Source organism: Macaca nemestrina, chromosome 10 (genome assembly GCF_043159975.1).
Source record: "Macaca nemestrina isolate mMacNem1 chromosome 10, mMacNem.hap1, whole genome shotgun sequence".
Classification (NCBI taxonomy): domain Eukaryota; kingdom Metazoa; phylum Chordata; class Mammalia; order Primates; family Cercopithecidae; genus Macaca; species Macaca nemestrina.
This window is the reverse complement of record NC_092134.1, coordinates 81901865-81919213: the sequence shown is the minus strand read 5'-3', so window position 1 is coordinate 81919213 and position 17349 is coordinate 81901865. Positions and strand designations below refer to the sequence as shown.

The following is a 17349-nucleotide window of genomic DNA, read 5'->3' as shown; positions in this document are numbered from 1 at the left end:
ATGCGACAGTAGTAAACAGTTGGATGCCCAACTGAGATGTATGTGCTGTAGGAGTTCAGAAGAGAAAAGGGCCACTGGGCCCCAGGATGGTCAAGTGGGCTTCATGTTGGGGATGGGGAGGCAGTGGATACTCAGAGAATTTATATTACATTCAGAGAAGAACTAACAAAACCATGGAGGAGGAACTGGAAACCTTGGGCTTCAAACCAAAGTGAAGTCAGGCTAAGGTACCAGTGATATTACGTGTGGCTAAGATATATTTTGCTCTCAGTCTTTTGGAAACTTAGATTAAGGCAGGCACGGGTCATTTGCCAGGCACTGTATTTTATTAAAGCCACACTATAAAGTGAGGCAGTCCTTTTAAGATGGATCCCAAATTGGATGGGAATCTCCAACAAAATAGAGATATGTGCCATGGTGGAAAATAAAGCAGTAAAGAAGTACAGGAAGTTCTGTGGGGAGGGAGGTGGCCGATTTTAAGTAGGATCATCAGAGAAGAGCTCAAGGAGGTGATATTTGAGTTGAACCTAAAAGACGTGAGGGAGCTACCCAAGAGGTTACCTGGAGGAAAGGCATTTTAGGTAGAGGCATGAGCAAGTACAAAGACCCCGAGGTGGGAGTGAGCCTGGCATGTTTAAGGAAACAGCAAGGTGGTCTGTGTGTCTGGAGCAGAGTGGGCAAGCAGGAGAGCAATAGGAGCTGAGGTGGGAGATGTGATGATGCCAGTTGTGTGGCCCTCAGGCCAAGAAGGCTTTTTGGCCCAGAAGCCATTTCAGGGTTTTGATAGAGGAGTGACATGACCCAACTTATGTTTCAAATGATTACTCCAGTGGCTGCATTTAAAAAACACTGGAGGGCAAAGGCAGAAGCAAGTCAGGAGGCTGCTACCATTACCCAAACAGGAGCTGATGGTGACTTGGATCTGGGTGGGAGCAGTGGCGGTGGTAAGAAGCGATCAGACTTGGGATATGTTCTGAAGGGAGAGCCAACAGGACTTGCAAATAGACTGGATATTGGGTATGAGGGAGAAGTGGAGTTGATGCTGCTGCTGAGGTTTTTGGCTAGCACTGAAGACCTTGGCTGGTCCCAGAAAATCCAAGTTCTCAGAACTACAGTCCCAACTTTGCCCTAAATGCCCTAAACATAACTCTTCAGAGGCTGGTCTGGGTTATGTTAGCATTTGTCAGGAGGGTTCATTTTCCTTCATCATATCCACACTTTATGGGCATTAATTGGGCGATTAACATATTCCTGTTGTTTAAATTTGCTTGCATTAATTCAACCATAAGATGAAAACATTCTTCTGAGGATTTTTAAGCCTTTTACAATACTAACCTCTTTTCTACTGTATTTGACCTGCCAAAACATGTTTCCACTTCTTTCTCATGCCAGGTACGCTCCATGGTGAGTGACTTTGCTGTTTTCCTCACTATCTTCACAATGGTCATTATTGATTTTTTGATTGGAGTTCCATCACCAAAGCTTCAAGTTCCCAGTGTGTTCAAGGTAAACAGATCTCAGAGTGCTTGGTGCACTCATGTAATTTCATACATTCTGATGCCAAGTAAATTTCAAAGGCCTTTTCATATTCTAATCATGAGTTTTACAGTCCTCTAAATCTGAACCTTGCTCCTCACACCTTGTCATTTAGAAAAGCAAACTTCAGACTTGGTTGAATTCAAGTCAGAAAAGTCAGAGAACAGAAAAACCAAGGTTGTTTAATGAATGAAAAGTATTATTATTATTATTATTAATACCACTTATTGTTCTTAATATATTAATATTTAAACAATGGGATGTGCACGTTTACATAAATATATTCAAGACACTGTGGAAACATGGGTCTCTGGAACAAGCCTTGCTAACAGCACTTCCATTGAGCATCAGCTGTATAAGGGCACTGGGAAGGATGAAAAAGGTAAAGGACTTGGCCTGAACCTTCAAGGATGGTGCCCCTTCCTTGAAGGAGGAGAATGGAACTAAGAGGAGCATCATCAGGAGTCTGGGGCCCCTGCCAGAGTAATCATGACATCTCTTTTGAAATCATCTCAATCTGATTTCATTGTTTGTATAACTTTCTCTAATATATGGTATTTTTCAAGAACCTGTACAAAAAGTCAAACAAATATCAATACCTGGGGACTCCAAATCAATTTCAGTTTGGGAGCACTGACTAAGTAGACAAAGAAGATGGAAAAGCTGAGCTCAGTTCCATAGATCCCCATAGGGTGGAGAGGAGAGAAAATCTGTACGTACTCAGTACCTTGAGAAGAATTATGAAGTAGGAAAATGGGAGAAGTTGGTGAGGAGAAGGCCGACAGGAATAAAGGCAGTCCCTGACTTCTAAATGCTCCCTTCAGTTGTCCCTTTCCTTTCTCTTTTTTCTCTCTACCCGTGAAGTAGGCCTGTTGAAATACCTTCTTCCATATTGTCTGAAAATTTTTAATTTTGTTGAATTTGCTGAAATGCCACCAGTTGGAAGTTTATGGACTAACCAATCCCTCTTGTAAGTATAATACCTTCTAGAATATGGCATTCTCACCTTTGTGTGAATGAGCACAATCAGCTTTCTCTCTAATACCTAGCTGAGGTCAGTGCTTCAGGAGGAATGGATTTTGTGTAAAAATAGGTAATTTGGGAACATTAAGCAGTCTTTGGAAAGGTTCCCTAAGGGATAGGCCTAAGATAGTCAGAAGGCACTGAATTTCTGGGACATCTGTGAAGAAGGCCTCTGGGAGGTAGGACAGGGGAGAAAGGGAAACAGGAGAATGTCAAAGAATATGTTGCTCATGACAGACTCCATTTTCAGGAGGCAGAGAAGAAGTTTTCTTCTTTTTGTCCCTCCCTGTTGTACCACATGACACTTAACTCCCAAGACCCAATCTGAGGGCTAGTACTATTACTAGGGTATAACGTCATTAAGGGTTTATTTAATAAGTTTTTGTGTTGGTCTGAGAACTTAACTACCACTTAGAACATTGTTACTAAGGAAACATAGATTCTGTAAACTTTTAGAAGCTAACCCATTCATAATTTTGGACTTGGTGGTGTTATTAAAGCGTCTTTGAATCCTAGAGCCATACTAATAAGGAACCAAATCAAATATAACAGTCTACGCTTTGTTTCTTGAGTTTGGGGTCAACTCTGGGCCAATTGGTGTCCCGGGCCTTTTGTCCTCTAGCACCACTTGCCAAAAAAGGGTGAACTTGTCTTCCTCAGAGTACACTGCAGGAGTAGGGTAAGGATCTAGGTGAGTTTAGATATGTTGTGAACACCCCAATAAGATTTATAAACAGTTGTATTACAGGGGAATTAGAGAGGATCCTAGGTCAAACAAACCCCCAACTTTAGCCGTCTTAGGCTCCTTCTCAGGTCTCTGATGGCTGGACCCCTGTTTCACTACTGATGGGAGAAGACCGTTGGAGCAATCCAGTCCTATCAAAGCCCAAGAGATGCCATGCAGATGGCTGCACTTTGCCTTTGTTTATGCTGTAGACACACATTATATGGCTCTGGAGAGAAGTAGTAGGAGAATAGTCTAAGTTATTTATATTTGTCTTTGGAAGTCATTAAATTTTTTTGACAACAGATATAGTTGTTAATTATATTTTAATTGGATTAACGTTGAGATACAATTGTTTTCTCTCTACACAGAGGTTTGGAAAGTAAGTGGAAGGAAGTGCAAGATTAATGAATATTTCACAAGAAATTGATAATTGAAGATTGACTGTTTCAAAGGGGATTTGGAACTATTACTGAGCAAAAGGGGCTTGCTGCCCAATGTGCTAGAAGCCAATACTATGATACCAGGTTTTTGAGAGAAGAAAAGTTTTTTATTTCAAGTTTACTAACAAGGAGACAGGAATTCAGCTCAAATCTGTCTCTCTGCACTGGCTTTACTGCAATAATTAGAAAAGGTTTAGGGGTGGATTCTGGGATGGTAGGTTATTGGTAGAAGGAAAGGGGAGGTCTGGAAAGTCCTCAGGCATTCTTAGTTATCTCTTCATGCTACCTTGGGTCCCATGTGCCAAGGGAGTTTCCGCAAGTTGTTTCTTTTCTTATCTACCACTCTGCAAACCCAAGAATTTCTGTTAGTCGTTGGCATCTTTAACTCTGGGGAATGGTTTCAGAACAAGGTCATAGATTTCCTAAGGAGTTGCTGTATTTCATGCCTTTTTTTTTTTAAGAACCTTCACTCAAGAATAAAAAGAAATATGGATATTGTGATCCAGTTTGATATGTTTTACCCTAATAACTATAACTTAAAATACCAAAATAATATATTTTTTCCCCCTTAGCCAACAAGGGATGATCGCGGATGGATTATTAATCCCATTGGCCCCAATCCCTGGTGGACTGTGATAGCTGCAATTATCCCAGCTCTTCTCTGCACTATTTTGATATTCATGGATCAGCAGATCACAGCTGTCATTATTAACAGGAAGGAACATAAGCTCAAGGTAAAAAGAGGTTCTGACCTAGAAGGCTGCTATGGCAATCTGTTACTTTTTTTTTTTTTTTTAATTGTAGGGTAAGCACATCTAGACCAGAAACTATAAAATCTCATAGAAGAGGTTCATAAGAGGTTTCCATTCTTTATTAACAAAGATTGCTTTGGAGATGAGACTAGAGTGGAGCATGGTGGTATGGTATGAAAGCAACGTGGACTCCATTATTGTCCTCTCACACCTGTGGGGAAGGTGATTGGGTAGAGTTCCTGGTGATCCCTATATAGCTATATGCTTTGGGTCAAGCAGCTGTACAGCTTGTCTTCCTGAGGTTCAGGTAGGGGCCTGGGCCACTGTTTCCTAAAGGCAGGTATTCTCCCATTGGTGTCTGTTACTATAGTTTCTAGGCTGAAACTGGAACCCTAGGATCCTAGGGAAGTAACAGAGCAGGCAAGCAACATCCAAATCTGTCAAGGATCTGGGGGTATGTGGTAGGAAGCCAATAAGGACATTTATCTCTAACTCCTATAGTTTCTGCCATCTAGAATGGTCAAGATGTGGCATGGTGTCTGATTACTCTTCCAGAGAAGAATGGATCTTTGAATGTGTAAGACTCAGAGTAAGCTAGAGGCACTTGGAAAAAGAATCAATATTGGCATATATAGGACAGGCTAAGATTCCCCTTTTTCTTCTTTGTTTCCTCCTAACCAGGAGGGGCTACAAGACTCCTCTTGGATCCCTGAACCTCTTCCTTCTTATCCATACACCCCTTCCTGCTTTGGGCCTGAGACCCCTAGCTCACTGTTCTATGCCAGACTACAGCTAGCCTACTGATGTGTTTCCTCACAGAAAGGCTGTGGCTACCACCTGGACCTACTGATGGTGGCCATCATGCTGGGTGTCTGCTCCATCATGGGCCTGCCCTGGTTTGTAGCTGCAACCGTCTTGTCCATCACACATGTGAACAGCCTCAAGCTAGAATCTGAATGCTCTGCTCCTGGAGAACAGCCCAAATTCCTGGGCATCCGAGAACAAAGAGTGACAGGCCTTATGATCTTTGTGCTGATGGGCTGCTCAGTCTTCATGACGGCTATCTTAAAGGTAATCATCCCTTCACTTATTCGGCAAATATCAAGGGCCTGATTTGTGCCAGGAATCCTGCCAGGTGCTGGAAATACAGTGGTGCCAAACAGATATATGTACAAATTCCTGCCCTGAAAGAGTTTATTCTAGAGGGGTAAGGCAGATAATATGTAGTTAAGAAAATTAGTTAAGAAAACAAAGATGATAACTACAGAATGTGAGTAGTGATATAAAGGAAATACACATTGCTTTCTGGCACTATAGAGAATTCAGAGGGGTCTATTTTAGTTAGGGTGGTCAGAGAAGACTTCTCTGAGGAGATGCTATTTAAGATGAGGTGTAGGCCGGGCGCGGTGGCTCACACCTGTAATCCCAGCACTTTGGGAGGCTGAGGCGGGCGGATCATGAGGTCAGGAGATTGAGACTATCCTGGCTAACGTGGTGAAACTCTGTCTCTACTGAAAATACAAAAACAAAATTAGGCGTGGTGGTGGGCACCTGTAGTCCCAGCTACTTGGGAGGCTGAGGCCAGAGAATGGCGTGAACCCAGGAGGCAGAGCTTGCAGTGAGCCGAGATCGCACCACTGCACTGCAGCCTGGGAGACAGAGCGAGACTCTGTCTCAAAAAAAAAAAAAAAAGATGAGATGGAGCCAGTCATGCCATGGATGGTGGGAGATGGCATGGAAGGAGGGGAGAAAAGCGAAAAGCAGTCTAGTCAGGCCCTGAGGTGGGAAAGAGTGATACGAAATGTCAGGGCCATGTAGCTCATGGGCATTGAGTCAAGACAAGAGCACAGTGCAATGAGAAGGAAAGAGGGGCAGGGGCGGGTCACATAGGGCCTTGTCGACGGTGGGTAAGGTAACTTTTGAAGGGTTTTAACAGGAGAGGGACATGATCCAGCTAGTTTAAAAAGATCACTCTGGCTGATGTCTAGGGAAGAATAGAAGCAGACAGACCAGTGAAGCTGTTGCAGGTAACAGATGCTGGTGTCTTGGATAAGGAAGCTGGTAGCAGGGACAGATAAAAAGGCATGGCTTCTGTATAGCATGGTGGCAGACCCAAAGGTCTCAATTGTTGACTGGATGTGGAATGGGGTGAGGAAAATAGAAAAATTGAAGAAGCCTATTAGGTTTCTGACTTGACCATCTGGTGGAGAGTGATGACATTTATGAAGATGGAAAAGATTGTATGATTTTTGTGAGGGGTAGGGCTGTGATCAGATTTGGAGTGAGATGTCTGGGAGTCATCTAAGTGAAGAGGCTAGAGGAGGCTTCTGGAATAAAATATAAATTTGAGAGTCACCAGCACATAGGTGGTATTGAAAGCCGAGGGAATAGATGAGAGAGCTCAGGGAAAAGAGAAGACATAAAAGAGAAGTGGGACATGGGAGAAGAGCAGAGTTAGAGGTTGGGTAGAGGAAGAGATAGCAACAGAGTCTCAGAAGGAGTTGCCAGAGAGGTGGGAGGAAAACTAGGGGGATGTGGTATCAGGGAAGCCAAGTGAGGACAATGTTTCAATAAAGAGGGATTGGGTAGACACATCTTGGAAGATGAAGACTAAGCTAAGGCCATTGGATTTAGCAACATTGGAGGCCTCAGGTTATCTGACAAGAGCAGAGTCAGTGGATTGCATTAGTTTCTGCTGCCTGTGGGTGATTTAGAAGTAGAAGCAAAAGCAGAAGCTGACCATGATAAAAATCATTGTGTTCTGAAATGAAATGATTACATGTAAGTTAAATTACAGGCCTCCGTGTCTGGTTCTTCCTCCACCCCTGTCTGGGGATGGGCAGACACACACACACACACACACACACACACACACACACACACACACACACCCCTCTTTAACAGAAATGAAGCCTTTTAAATCTTCCATAATCTCAAAATTTTTCCAAATCCTTAGGGATTTAGTGTATTTTAACATGCAACTTTTTTACTGACCAGTAGCTTGAGGCAGGAGTTGAGAGTATCTTATCAGAGAAGGAATTCAGTGGAACTATAGGGTAGAAATCCAATTATAGGTGGCTAAAGAGTGAATAGGAGGGAAAGAAGTAAAGAGTGCAGGCAAATCTTTCAGGAGGTTTTTCTGTGAAGCAGGATGGAAAAATAGCAGTGGCTAGGATGAGAAGTGGGGCTGAAAGAGAGAGTGTTTCTTTTTTTTTTTTTTTTTTTTTCCGGTACAGATAGAGGATACTTTGAACATTAAAAAAATGTTTTGTGGGTGGAAGGCCTGCATTTGGGAGATTGGGGTAAGAAGGAAACTTTACGGCTGTATTACCAGGTACCAATCATTCTGGAGCACTGCCTTGTCTCCCTTGCCTCCTCTTTCCTTCTTTTTGGCAAATCTTCAACCACCCCAGCCTGTACCACAAATGCCCTTCAAGGGTAAGAACTGAGAGGGATGGGAAGGATTTCTGAACCATCTTCTTGTCCCCCCACTTTCCACTCAACCTTACCACCCACCTCTCCTCATGCCCCTTTCCCACCACATATTCCCTGTCCCCATCCCAACTCCCGCTCCCACCTGGTTGAGGCACCATCTGGAAGAGCCTAAACGTTGCTGCTTCTCCAAGATAGAACCATGAAGCCATGGCAGTGGCCATCACTGGGCCTTCCTCTAGCTGCTTCAGGACAGTTCTCTTAGGACAACTATTCAGTAGTTCACAAACAGCATAGAATTGGCATGTCTAGTCACTCTACAGCTGGAACATAAAATCCAATGGGGGGTTTTTCTAGTTCTTTGTTTTTTAAAATTTTACTTTAAGTTCTCGAATATATGTGCAGAACGTGCAGGTTTGTTACATAGGTATACATGTGCCATGGTGGTTTGCTGTACCTGTCAACCCATCATCTAGATTTTAAGCCCCACATGCATTAGGTATTTGTCCTAATGCTCTCCCTCCACTTGCCCCCAACCCCCCGACAGGTCCTGGTGTGTGATGTTCCCCTCCCTGTGTCCATGTGTTTTCATTGTTCAGCTTCCACTTATGAGTGAGAACATGCGGTGTTTGGTTTTCTGTTCCAGTGTTAGTTTGGAGGGATTTTCTAAGTCTAAGAATTAGGTTTGGGAATATTCTTTAGCCCTAAAATAAAAACGAGTCCATTTTAGTTTTCAGCTCTGAGACTTTCCTTGCCTTGATTCTATAGGCCCAATTTCCCTACCTCAGAGTCAATCTGAAGATTACCTAGGTTGATAGACATGATGTGATCAGAAAGTCGTATTCAAATACTATGTGGATGTTCAAGTGCAATATAATAATGTCGGTGTTTCCCCCCAGACTGTTACCTCTCTGATAAGATACCTCCCCACTCTTGCCCTCAAGCCACTGGTCAGTAAAAATGGAAGCTTTTTTGGTTCATGTTAAAATGCATCAAATCCTTGAGGAGGTGATTGTGAGATTACAGAAGATTTAAAAGGCATTATTTCTATAAGAGAGGGGTGTGTGTGTGTGTGTGTGTGTGTGTGTGTGTTTGTATGTGTATGTGTATGTGTGCCCATCCCCATGGAGGAGGAAGAGCCAGATGGCTGATATAGGAGGCCTAACTTACTTGTAATCATTTCATTTTCGAATAAATGATTTTTATCATTGTCAGCTTCTGCTTTTGCTTCTACTCCTAAGTCACCCACAAGCAGCAGAAACTAATGCAATATTTCTGCAGCTATTTTGTGGCTTTATTTCATTCTTGGAGATTTAAAAGTTTATATAGTTTTGAGTGTGCTGTGACACCAAATTTAATTTCTGGCCTTTCTTGTCCTTTTGTCTTCAGTTTATTCCAATGCCAGTACTCTATGGAGTTTTCCTCTACATGGGAGTTTCTTCACTACAGGGAATTCAGGTATTGTATGGTTCAGCCAGGGAAGTTTCTTCTCACTGCATGTCCTGTCCAGGGAGAGACAGCTCCCCAAGAGAAGCGCAACCAGTTCTTGAGAAAATTATTTCCTAGTCTTGCCACTTAGGCTATTTTAGACACTTATTTGGATACAGGGAGAAAAACAGCCATGTTGGCAGGAGAGTACAGAGACTTTCAGGGTGGTCTGGCTTGATGTCATGGCCCCAGTCATTCATTAATTATTCAACAGACAATTTTTTTTGGCACGTATTAAACATTAGGTGCTTTGCCAGGTGCTGGTAAACTTGGATCTGAAAGGTTGATCAAGAACCAAACTGGCTTTCACTCATGGACAGATCTAGTTTAGTGTCAGGCTAAAGTGTAAAAATGGGGTGTTTACCTTTGAGGGGGTTCACTGGCAGAAGAGAGATGGGGGAATAGTGCGAGTTGCTCCTGGTAAGGAGATGTCACTTCTTGTTATACTCTGCATTTTTCCATCCATCAACTCATTGCTCTAAGTCTTTCAAAAAGAAAAATCAGGAGCTTGTCATTGATAACTTGGGTATTCCAGATAATATAGTAACTTAGGCTTATGATTCTTTGTTTGAATGGAATGCCCAATGGCCATTCTTATATACTGAGTTCTAATATGAACTTGGGCAGATTATTTAATCTCTGGTTCTCTTTCTTCCTTTTTGTAAGGATGATCATTTTTTATATATCTAGGATGTTATGAGGTTTTATTTTATCTTTTCACTATAAATAATCAATGAATAGCTCCAAACTCCTAAAACAAGTAAGAGATTTGGTTTTGATAATAAGCAAAAAGATGTAATTTTGTTTCCAACACCCCCTGAGAAAGAGCTCTCTTAGGAGCCACAGAGTGGGATGGGAGAAAGAAGTTTGAACCTAGAATTAGAAAAGATGGATTCAAATTATGACTTTGCCACTTACTAACCTTGGCCAAATTGCCTGGTCTTTTAAAGTCTCAGTTTCCATTTCTGTCCAGAGGAAATGGTGTTACCTACCTTTCAGGGCAGGTGATGTAAGAGATATGAATGGGTCTAAAAGCTTCCGACCCAGAGAGCCCTCCAGAAAATAAATGCCAGTTCCTTCCTTTCAGTTCTTTGATCGTCTAAAGCTCTTTGGGATGCCCGCAAAGCACCAGCCAGATTTCATTTACCTGCGGCATGTGCCACTGCGCAAAGTGCACCTCTTCACCCTCATCCAGCTGACCTGTCTCGTCCTGCTCTGGGTCATCAAGGCATCTCCAGCTGCCATTGTTTTCCCAATGATGGTGAGGTGGTTTTAAAAAATAAATTCTTTTTTTTTTTATCATTGTTATTTTTATTTATTTATTTATTATTATTATTATTATACTTTAAGTTCTAGGGTACATGTGCATAACGTGCAGGTTTGTTACATATGTATACTTGTGCCATGTTGGTGTGCTGCACCCATCAACTCGTCAGCACCCATCAACTCGTCATTTACATCAGGTATAACTCCCAGTGCAATCCCTCCCCCCTCCCCCCTCCCCATGATAGGCCCCGGTGTGTGATATTCCCCTTCCCGAGTCCAAGTGATCTCATTGTTCAGTTCCCACCTATGAATGAGAACATGCGGTGTTTGGTTTTCTGTTCTTGTGATAGTTTGCTAAGAATGATGGTTTCCAGCTGCATCCATGTCCCTACAAAGGACACAAACTCATCCTTTTTTATGGCTGCATAATATTCCATGGTGTATATGTGCCACATTTTCTTAATCCAGTCTGTCACTGATGGACATTTGGGTTGAATTAAATTCTTATTATCATTGTTTTTTTTTAATTGTGGTAAAACATTATAACTATAAAATTTACCATTTTTAAGTGTACGGTTGAGTGGCATTAAGTACATTCACATTGCTGTGGAGCCATTACCACCCTCCAGCTCTGGAACTTTTTACATCCTGCAAAGCTGAAACTCTGCACCTATTAAACACTAAATCCCCATTCTCCCATACCCTCAGCCCCTGGCAACCACTATTCTACTTTCTGTCTCTATGTATTTGATTATTCTAGGTACATCATATAAGTGAATCACAATTTGCCCTTTTGCGACTGGCTAATTTCTTTTCTTTCTTTTCTTTTTTTTTTTTTTTTTGAGATGGAGTTTCACTCTTGTTGCCCAGGCTGGAGTGCAATGGCGCGATTTTGGCTCACTGCAACCTCCACCTCCCAGGTTCAAGCGATTCTCCTGCCTCAGCCTCCCTAATAGCTGGGATTACAGGTGTCCACCACCATGCCCAGCTAATTTTTTGTATTTTTAGTAGAGATGGAGTTTCACTATGTTGGCCAGGCTGGTCTCAAACTCCTGACCTCAGGTGATCCACCTGCTTCAGCCTCCCAAAGTACTGGGATTATAGACATGAGCCACTGTGCCCAGCTTGTGACTGGCTAATTTCATTTAGCCTAATGTCTTCAAGGTTAATCCATGTTGTAGCATGTGTCAGAATTTCCTTCCTTTTCAAGATTGAATAGTATCCCACTATATGTAAACACTACATTTTATTTATCCATTCACCTGTCGATAATACTGCTATAAATATGGCTTTACAGATATCTGTTAGTGTCTCTGTTTTCAATTCTTTGGGGAATATACCAGGAGTGGAATTGCTGGATCATACGGAAATTCTATCTTTAATTTTTTTTCTAATCTTCTAGATCCACAACCTCCTGGTGGGTTTCTCAATTTTGTCAGAATACGTATAAGGCTTTGCATTTGTGTGTTATATTCATGGGTTAAAGAAATAGTAAATTACTGGGAACTCCTAGAAGGGATCCTGTCAATTCCAGATGTATCAGGAAAGTAGTCACTAAAATCAGAGAGAAATGTACTTGAATTTAATAAGCCTGATTTGCCTCATTCCTTGTGCAGTCACCAAATATAGCTGATGAACACCAGTCCACCCAGACAGGATTAATTCTTTGTTTTCCTTTGGCTAAAATGGCCCTCATGGAAAGAAAGTGGAGCAGCAATTGGGATGCCCTGGACCTACCTTTATTGGGGAAATCAACTGTCAGATTTTAGGCAAGTCACTTTCTCTCTGGGCCTCAGTTTCCTCATTTATAAAGTGAGTGTCAGGCCAGGCCAGAGGGCAGAGACAAAAACCACTGGAGACACATGATGCAGGCCCAAAGCAAGGATTTGGGTAGGGGAATGTATAGGCAAAGGATCAGAAGGAATAAAGATGATCTTCTAAGAACCCCTCATCCCACTGTGAGGAATGCTTGGGCTGGCTGTGGCTGGTCTCACCATGGCCCAGCTCCAGCAGAAGCTTTCTACCCACCTGCTGTCCTGTAGCCTTCCTGCTGACCTCTAGCCGTCTGCAGATGAGGAGCTCATCTTTTCAATGACAGAATCCAGTTAGCTGCTCTCTAAGTTGTAGAGCTATTGTGGTAGTTAAAATATTGTATATAACATATGTTACCTGGCACAAAGAAGGCATTCAATAAATGGTGACAGTTATGATTCTTATGAGTTTGATTTTGCTTGAAATGTCCTAGTCTGCTGTAAAAATAAGGCTTTGCTTTTAAGTCCAGGAAGGAAATTTGTACCTTTCATTCACTTTCTTTTTTCATTTTTCTTCAGGTTTTGGCCTTGGTCTTTGTCAGGAAAGTCATGGATCTCTGTTTCTCTAAGCGAGAGCTGAGCTGGTTAGATGATCTCATGCCTGAAAGCAAAAAGAAGAAGTTGGATGATGCCAAAAAGAAGGCCAAGGAGGAAGAGGTCATAGTCCTTGCACCAACTGTATACCTGGGGGCCTCAAATTACAGAACATAGGAAAGGCCACATGAAAAGTTGGCATGTCTGGAATCCCAAGGGTTATATTTAGGAGCTAGGAAGTTTACCTCCAAAGATGCTCTCAGCTGAGAATGGATTAGGGATTCTTGCTCCTGTCTGTTCTTCATTTTTGGGTTTGACAACCAGTTATTTTTTCCTTTGTCTACAATCTACTCACCAGGCTCATACCTAGAATGTGAACATACAATATGCCCTTATTAACAAATTCAATGGCTCACATTCTTTCAAAAGGACTAATTTGACAAATATATAAGACCCATTATATCCTAGAATGTTTGTAATGTATCTAATTGCAAATGGTGCTGTGGTTGGCACCATGCAAAAATAACTTGCATAGGACTTTCTATCTTTTTTCATTTCCCTCAGCACTTGGCATCTTGTCATCTACACAATGGACCCTCAATAAATGGCCTATATATGCAAAGAAAGAATGTGTAGCAAAATGAAAATACCAGACCAAGAAATGAGTGAGCTGGGAAGTGTTTCCAAATACAGTTAGTGCCTAAAATAGTGTCCTTTGAAAAAACTTTTAAAAGGCTTTTTTTTTTTAGGCCAGGCACAGTGGCTTATTGCTGTAATTCCAGGGCTTTGGGAGTCGAGGCTGGAGGATCACTTGAGGCCAGGAGTTTGAGACCAGCCTAGGCAACATAATGAGACCCTGTCTCTAAAAAAAAAAAAAAAAAAAGAATTAGCTGGATGTGGTGGCACATACCTGTAGTCAGCTACTTGGGAGGCTGAGGTGGGAGGATACCTTCAGCCCAGGAGGTTGAGGCTGCAGCAAAGCTGTGATCATGCCACTGCATTCCAGCCTAGGCTGAGTGAGATCCTATCTCGAAAAAAAAAACAAAAGAAAACAAAACAAAAGTCTTGTATTTCTAAATAAGCTTCAACAATTATAAAATATAAAGTCAATGGAAGAAAACTTTAAAGATAATATTGATAGAATTCACTACATAAAATGTTATGCTTTCGGGCATCCAAAACTCTAAACAGAATTTAAAAATAACAGATAAGTTGAGATGTGTTAATATCTTTACTATTCAAATAATTCTTATATATTAATAAGAATAATATGAAATTGAAATGAGCAATGGACATATATAATTTACAAAAAAGAAGTACAAATGGCTAGTTGCCCTATGACAAAAATTTCATTCTCACTAATAATCAAAGAAATGATTGTGCAGCATCTGGATTTTATGAAATGAAAATAAATATTAAAAAATAAAAAAATGAAAATTTAAACAAGGAGAATACATTATTTTTACTTGTCGAATTGGCAAAGATTTTTAAAAGATAAAAACAAGTGTTGGCAAGACTGTAATTGAAATAGGCTTCTCACACTCTAAAAGTGGTAATATGAGTTGCATAAATCTCTTTAGAGGGCAGTTTAACCACAGAGTCTTAAAAGTGTATATGCCCGGCCGGGCGCGGTGGCTCAAGCCTGTAATCCCAGTACTCTGGGAGGCCGAGGCGGGCGGATCACGAGGTCAAAAGTGTATATGCCCTTTGGCCCAGCAACTCTAATTTTTAAATTTATCCTAAGGATACAATTAGCAATGTAGACAAAATATTTTAATTGTGGTGGCATAAAGAAAAAAAAGAAAATTAGAGTAAATATATTACAATAGACTATTGTACAACAGTTTAAAAATAAATTTTTTTTTTTTTTTTTTTTTGAGACAGAGTCTCGCTCTGAGTGCAGTGGCCTGATCTTGGCTCACTGCAATCTCTGCCTTCTGGGTTCAAACGATTCTCCTGCCTCAGTCTCCCGAGTAGCTGGGACTACAGGCGCGCCACCATGCCCAGCTAATTTTTGTATTTTTAGTAGAGACGGGGTTTCACCATGTTGGCCAGGGTGGTCTCGATCTCTTGACCTCGTGATCCATCCGCCTCAGCCTCCCAGTGTTGGGATTACAGGTATGAGCCACTGTGCTTGGCCTAAAAATAAAGTTTTAAAAAATACTTAATGATGCTATTTTGTAATGATACTTAATGATATGTGCTGTAGTCCCAGCTACTTGGGAGGCTAAGGCGGGAGGATCGCTTGAATCTGGGAGGCGGATGTTGCAGTGAGCTGAGATGACACCACCTCACTCCAGCCTGGGCGACAGAGAGAGATCTTGTCTCAAAAGAAAAAAAAAAAAAAGGCTGGGTGTGGTGGCTCATGCCTGTAATCCCAGCACTTTGGGAGGTCAAGGCGGGCAGATCACCTGAGGTCAGGAGTTCGACACCTGGCCAACATGGTGAAACACTGTCTCTACTAAATATACAAAAAAATTAGCCAAGCATGTTGGTGCATGCCTATAATCCCAGCTACTCAGGAGGCTGAGACAGGAGAATCACTTGAACCGGGGAGGCAGAGGCTGTAGTGAGCTGAGATCATGCCATTGCACTCCAGCCTAGATGAAAAAGCAAGACTTTGTCTCAAAAAAAAAAAAAAAAAAAAAAAAAAAAAAAAGATATGTGGACATGTTTCTGACATTTTATGTGAAAAACATAGAGAACATAAAATGGAGCATACAGTAAGACTGTCAAAGAACCTCACTTTTACTAAAACATATACATATACACATACTGTACACACACACACGTGCATGTGTGCACCCCACACACACATGAAAAAGATGGGAAGAAAATACACCAAAATGTTTATTGTGGTTCTCTATGTCTCTCTAGGTGGTAAGATTATACATTTTTTTGATTAATTTCCTTCCTTCCTCTATATTTATTGAATCTTTACTCTGTTGTCACTGTTCCAGACCCACTAGTATACAGGACAGAGAGAGTCCCTGACCGACCCCATGGAGCTTACATTCTCATGGAGGTGACACTGTCAACAAGCAAACAAGTCTATATTTATTTTCTTGGTTATAGTGCTATAATTTATATACATACATATATAATTTTAGGTAGTGATATGTTTTAAGAAGGTAGGGAGTGAGAGAGTTACTTTATTTAGGATGATTAGAGATGACTCTTCTGAGGAGACATCTGAGTAGAGACCTGAATAAAGTAAGAAGCAAATTATGAGAATATCTGGGATTAAGAACATTCCAGGCCAGGGGTACAGAAAGTGCAAAGGTCTTGAAGGAGGGATGAGCTCGCTGTGCCTGAGGAACACCAAGAAAGCCAGTAAGACTGGAAGGGACAGAGTGGTAGCAGGGAGACCAGCTAGGAGGCTGGCAGCAGCTCAGGCAAAAGGGGAGGGTGGCTTATGCTAAGGTAGTGGTGGTGAAAGTGGCTGAATTGGGTACTTATTTTGAAGATAGAGCTGATGGGTTTTGTTAATGATAGTGGGCATGGGTGAAAGAGGAATCAAGTATGACTCTTAGATTTTTGGACCGAGCCATTGAATGAATGGTTGTACTATTTATTAAGATGGGGAAGACCAAGGAGAACAGCAGGTTTAGGAGGAAAATCAAGAGATCTGCTTTGGATGTTAAGTTCGAGGTGGCTGGTAGACATTATATTCCTTATTTTCCAAAATTCCTGAAGTAAGCACATATTTGTTAACATGTGTTACTTTATAAAATTGTTTTAAAAGCTAAATGAAATAAAAGAAAAAGATGAAGACTTGACTCCAAAATTTCTCCATCTGATAGCCAACATTCATGTTCATTTCTTTATGTTGTTTTCCATTTTTTGACATAGTTTTCACATAACTATGATAATTATATAATTGTGAGTTCATATTTATATATATAGCACATATATATTCTGTTTTTTTCCCTCAACCTGATTTCATAAGACACTTTCATGTTTCTATTTGTCTGTATCATGATCATATTTTAAAAATGGATATATAATGTTCTATAGTATTATCTCATTTAATTTAAATATTTTTCCTTTGTTAAAATTTTTAGTTGTTTTATATTACTTTAAACATCTTTGTACAGATAGTTTTTTTCTCTGTAATTATTTTCTTTAAATTAGCGGGATTGTTTTCTAAGAAAACATTTTATTATGGATTTCTAAAAAAGGTTATTTTAGGCTGGGCGCGGTGGCTCACGCCTGTAATCTCAGTTATTTTGGGAGGCTGAGGCGGGCGGATCACAAGGTCAGGAGATCGAGACCTCGGTGAAACATGGTGAAACCCCATCTCTACTAAAAATAAAAAAATTAGCCGGGCGTGTTGGCGG

At 41.1% G+C, this 17349-nt stretch overlaps 1 protein-coding gene across 2 annotated transcripts in view; it reads left to right on the top strand.

Annotated features, from left to right (window-relative positions):
• Window positions 1–17349, top strand: part of LOC105474344 (solute carrier family 4 member 8) — an 81853-nt gene that overhangs the window by 58064 nt on the left and 6440 nt on the right. For both annotated transcript variants that reach the window (XM_071071699.1, XM_071071700.1), the window contains 6 exons: window positions 1393–1506; window positions 4299–4460; window positions 5298–5549; window positions 9300–9368; window positions 10486–10659; window positions 12995–13132. In XM_071071699.1, the coding sequence (XP_070927800.1) occupies window positions 1393–1506; window positions 4299–4460; window positions 5298–5549; window positions 9300–9368; window positions 10486–10659; window positions 12995–13132 (909 nt within the window). The remainder of the gene's footprint in view (window positions 1–1392; window positions 1507–4298; window positions 4461–5297; window positions 5550–9299; window positions 9369–10485; window positions 10660–12994; window positions 13133–17349) is intronic.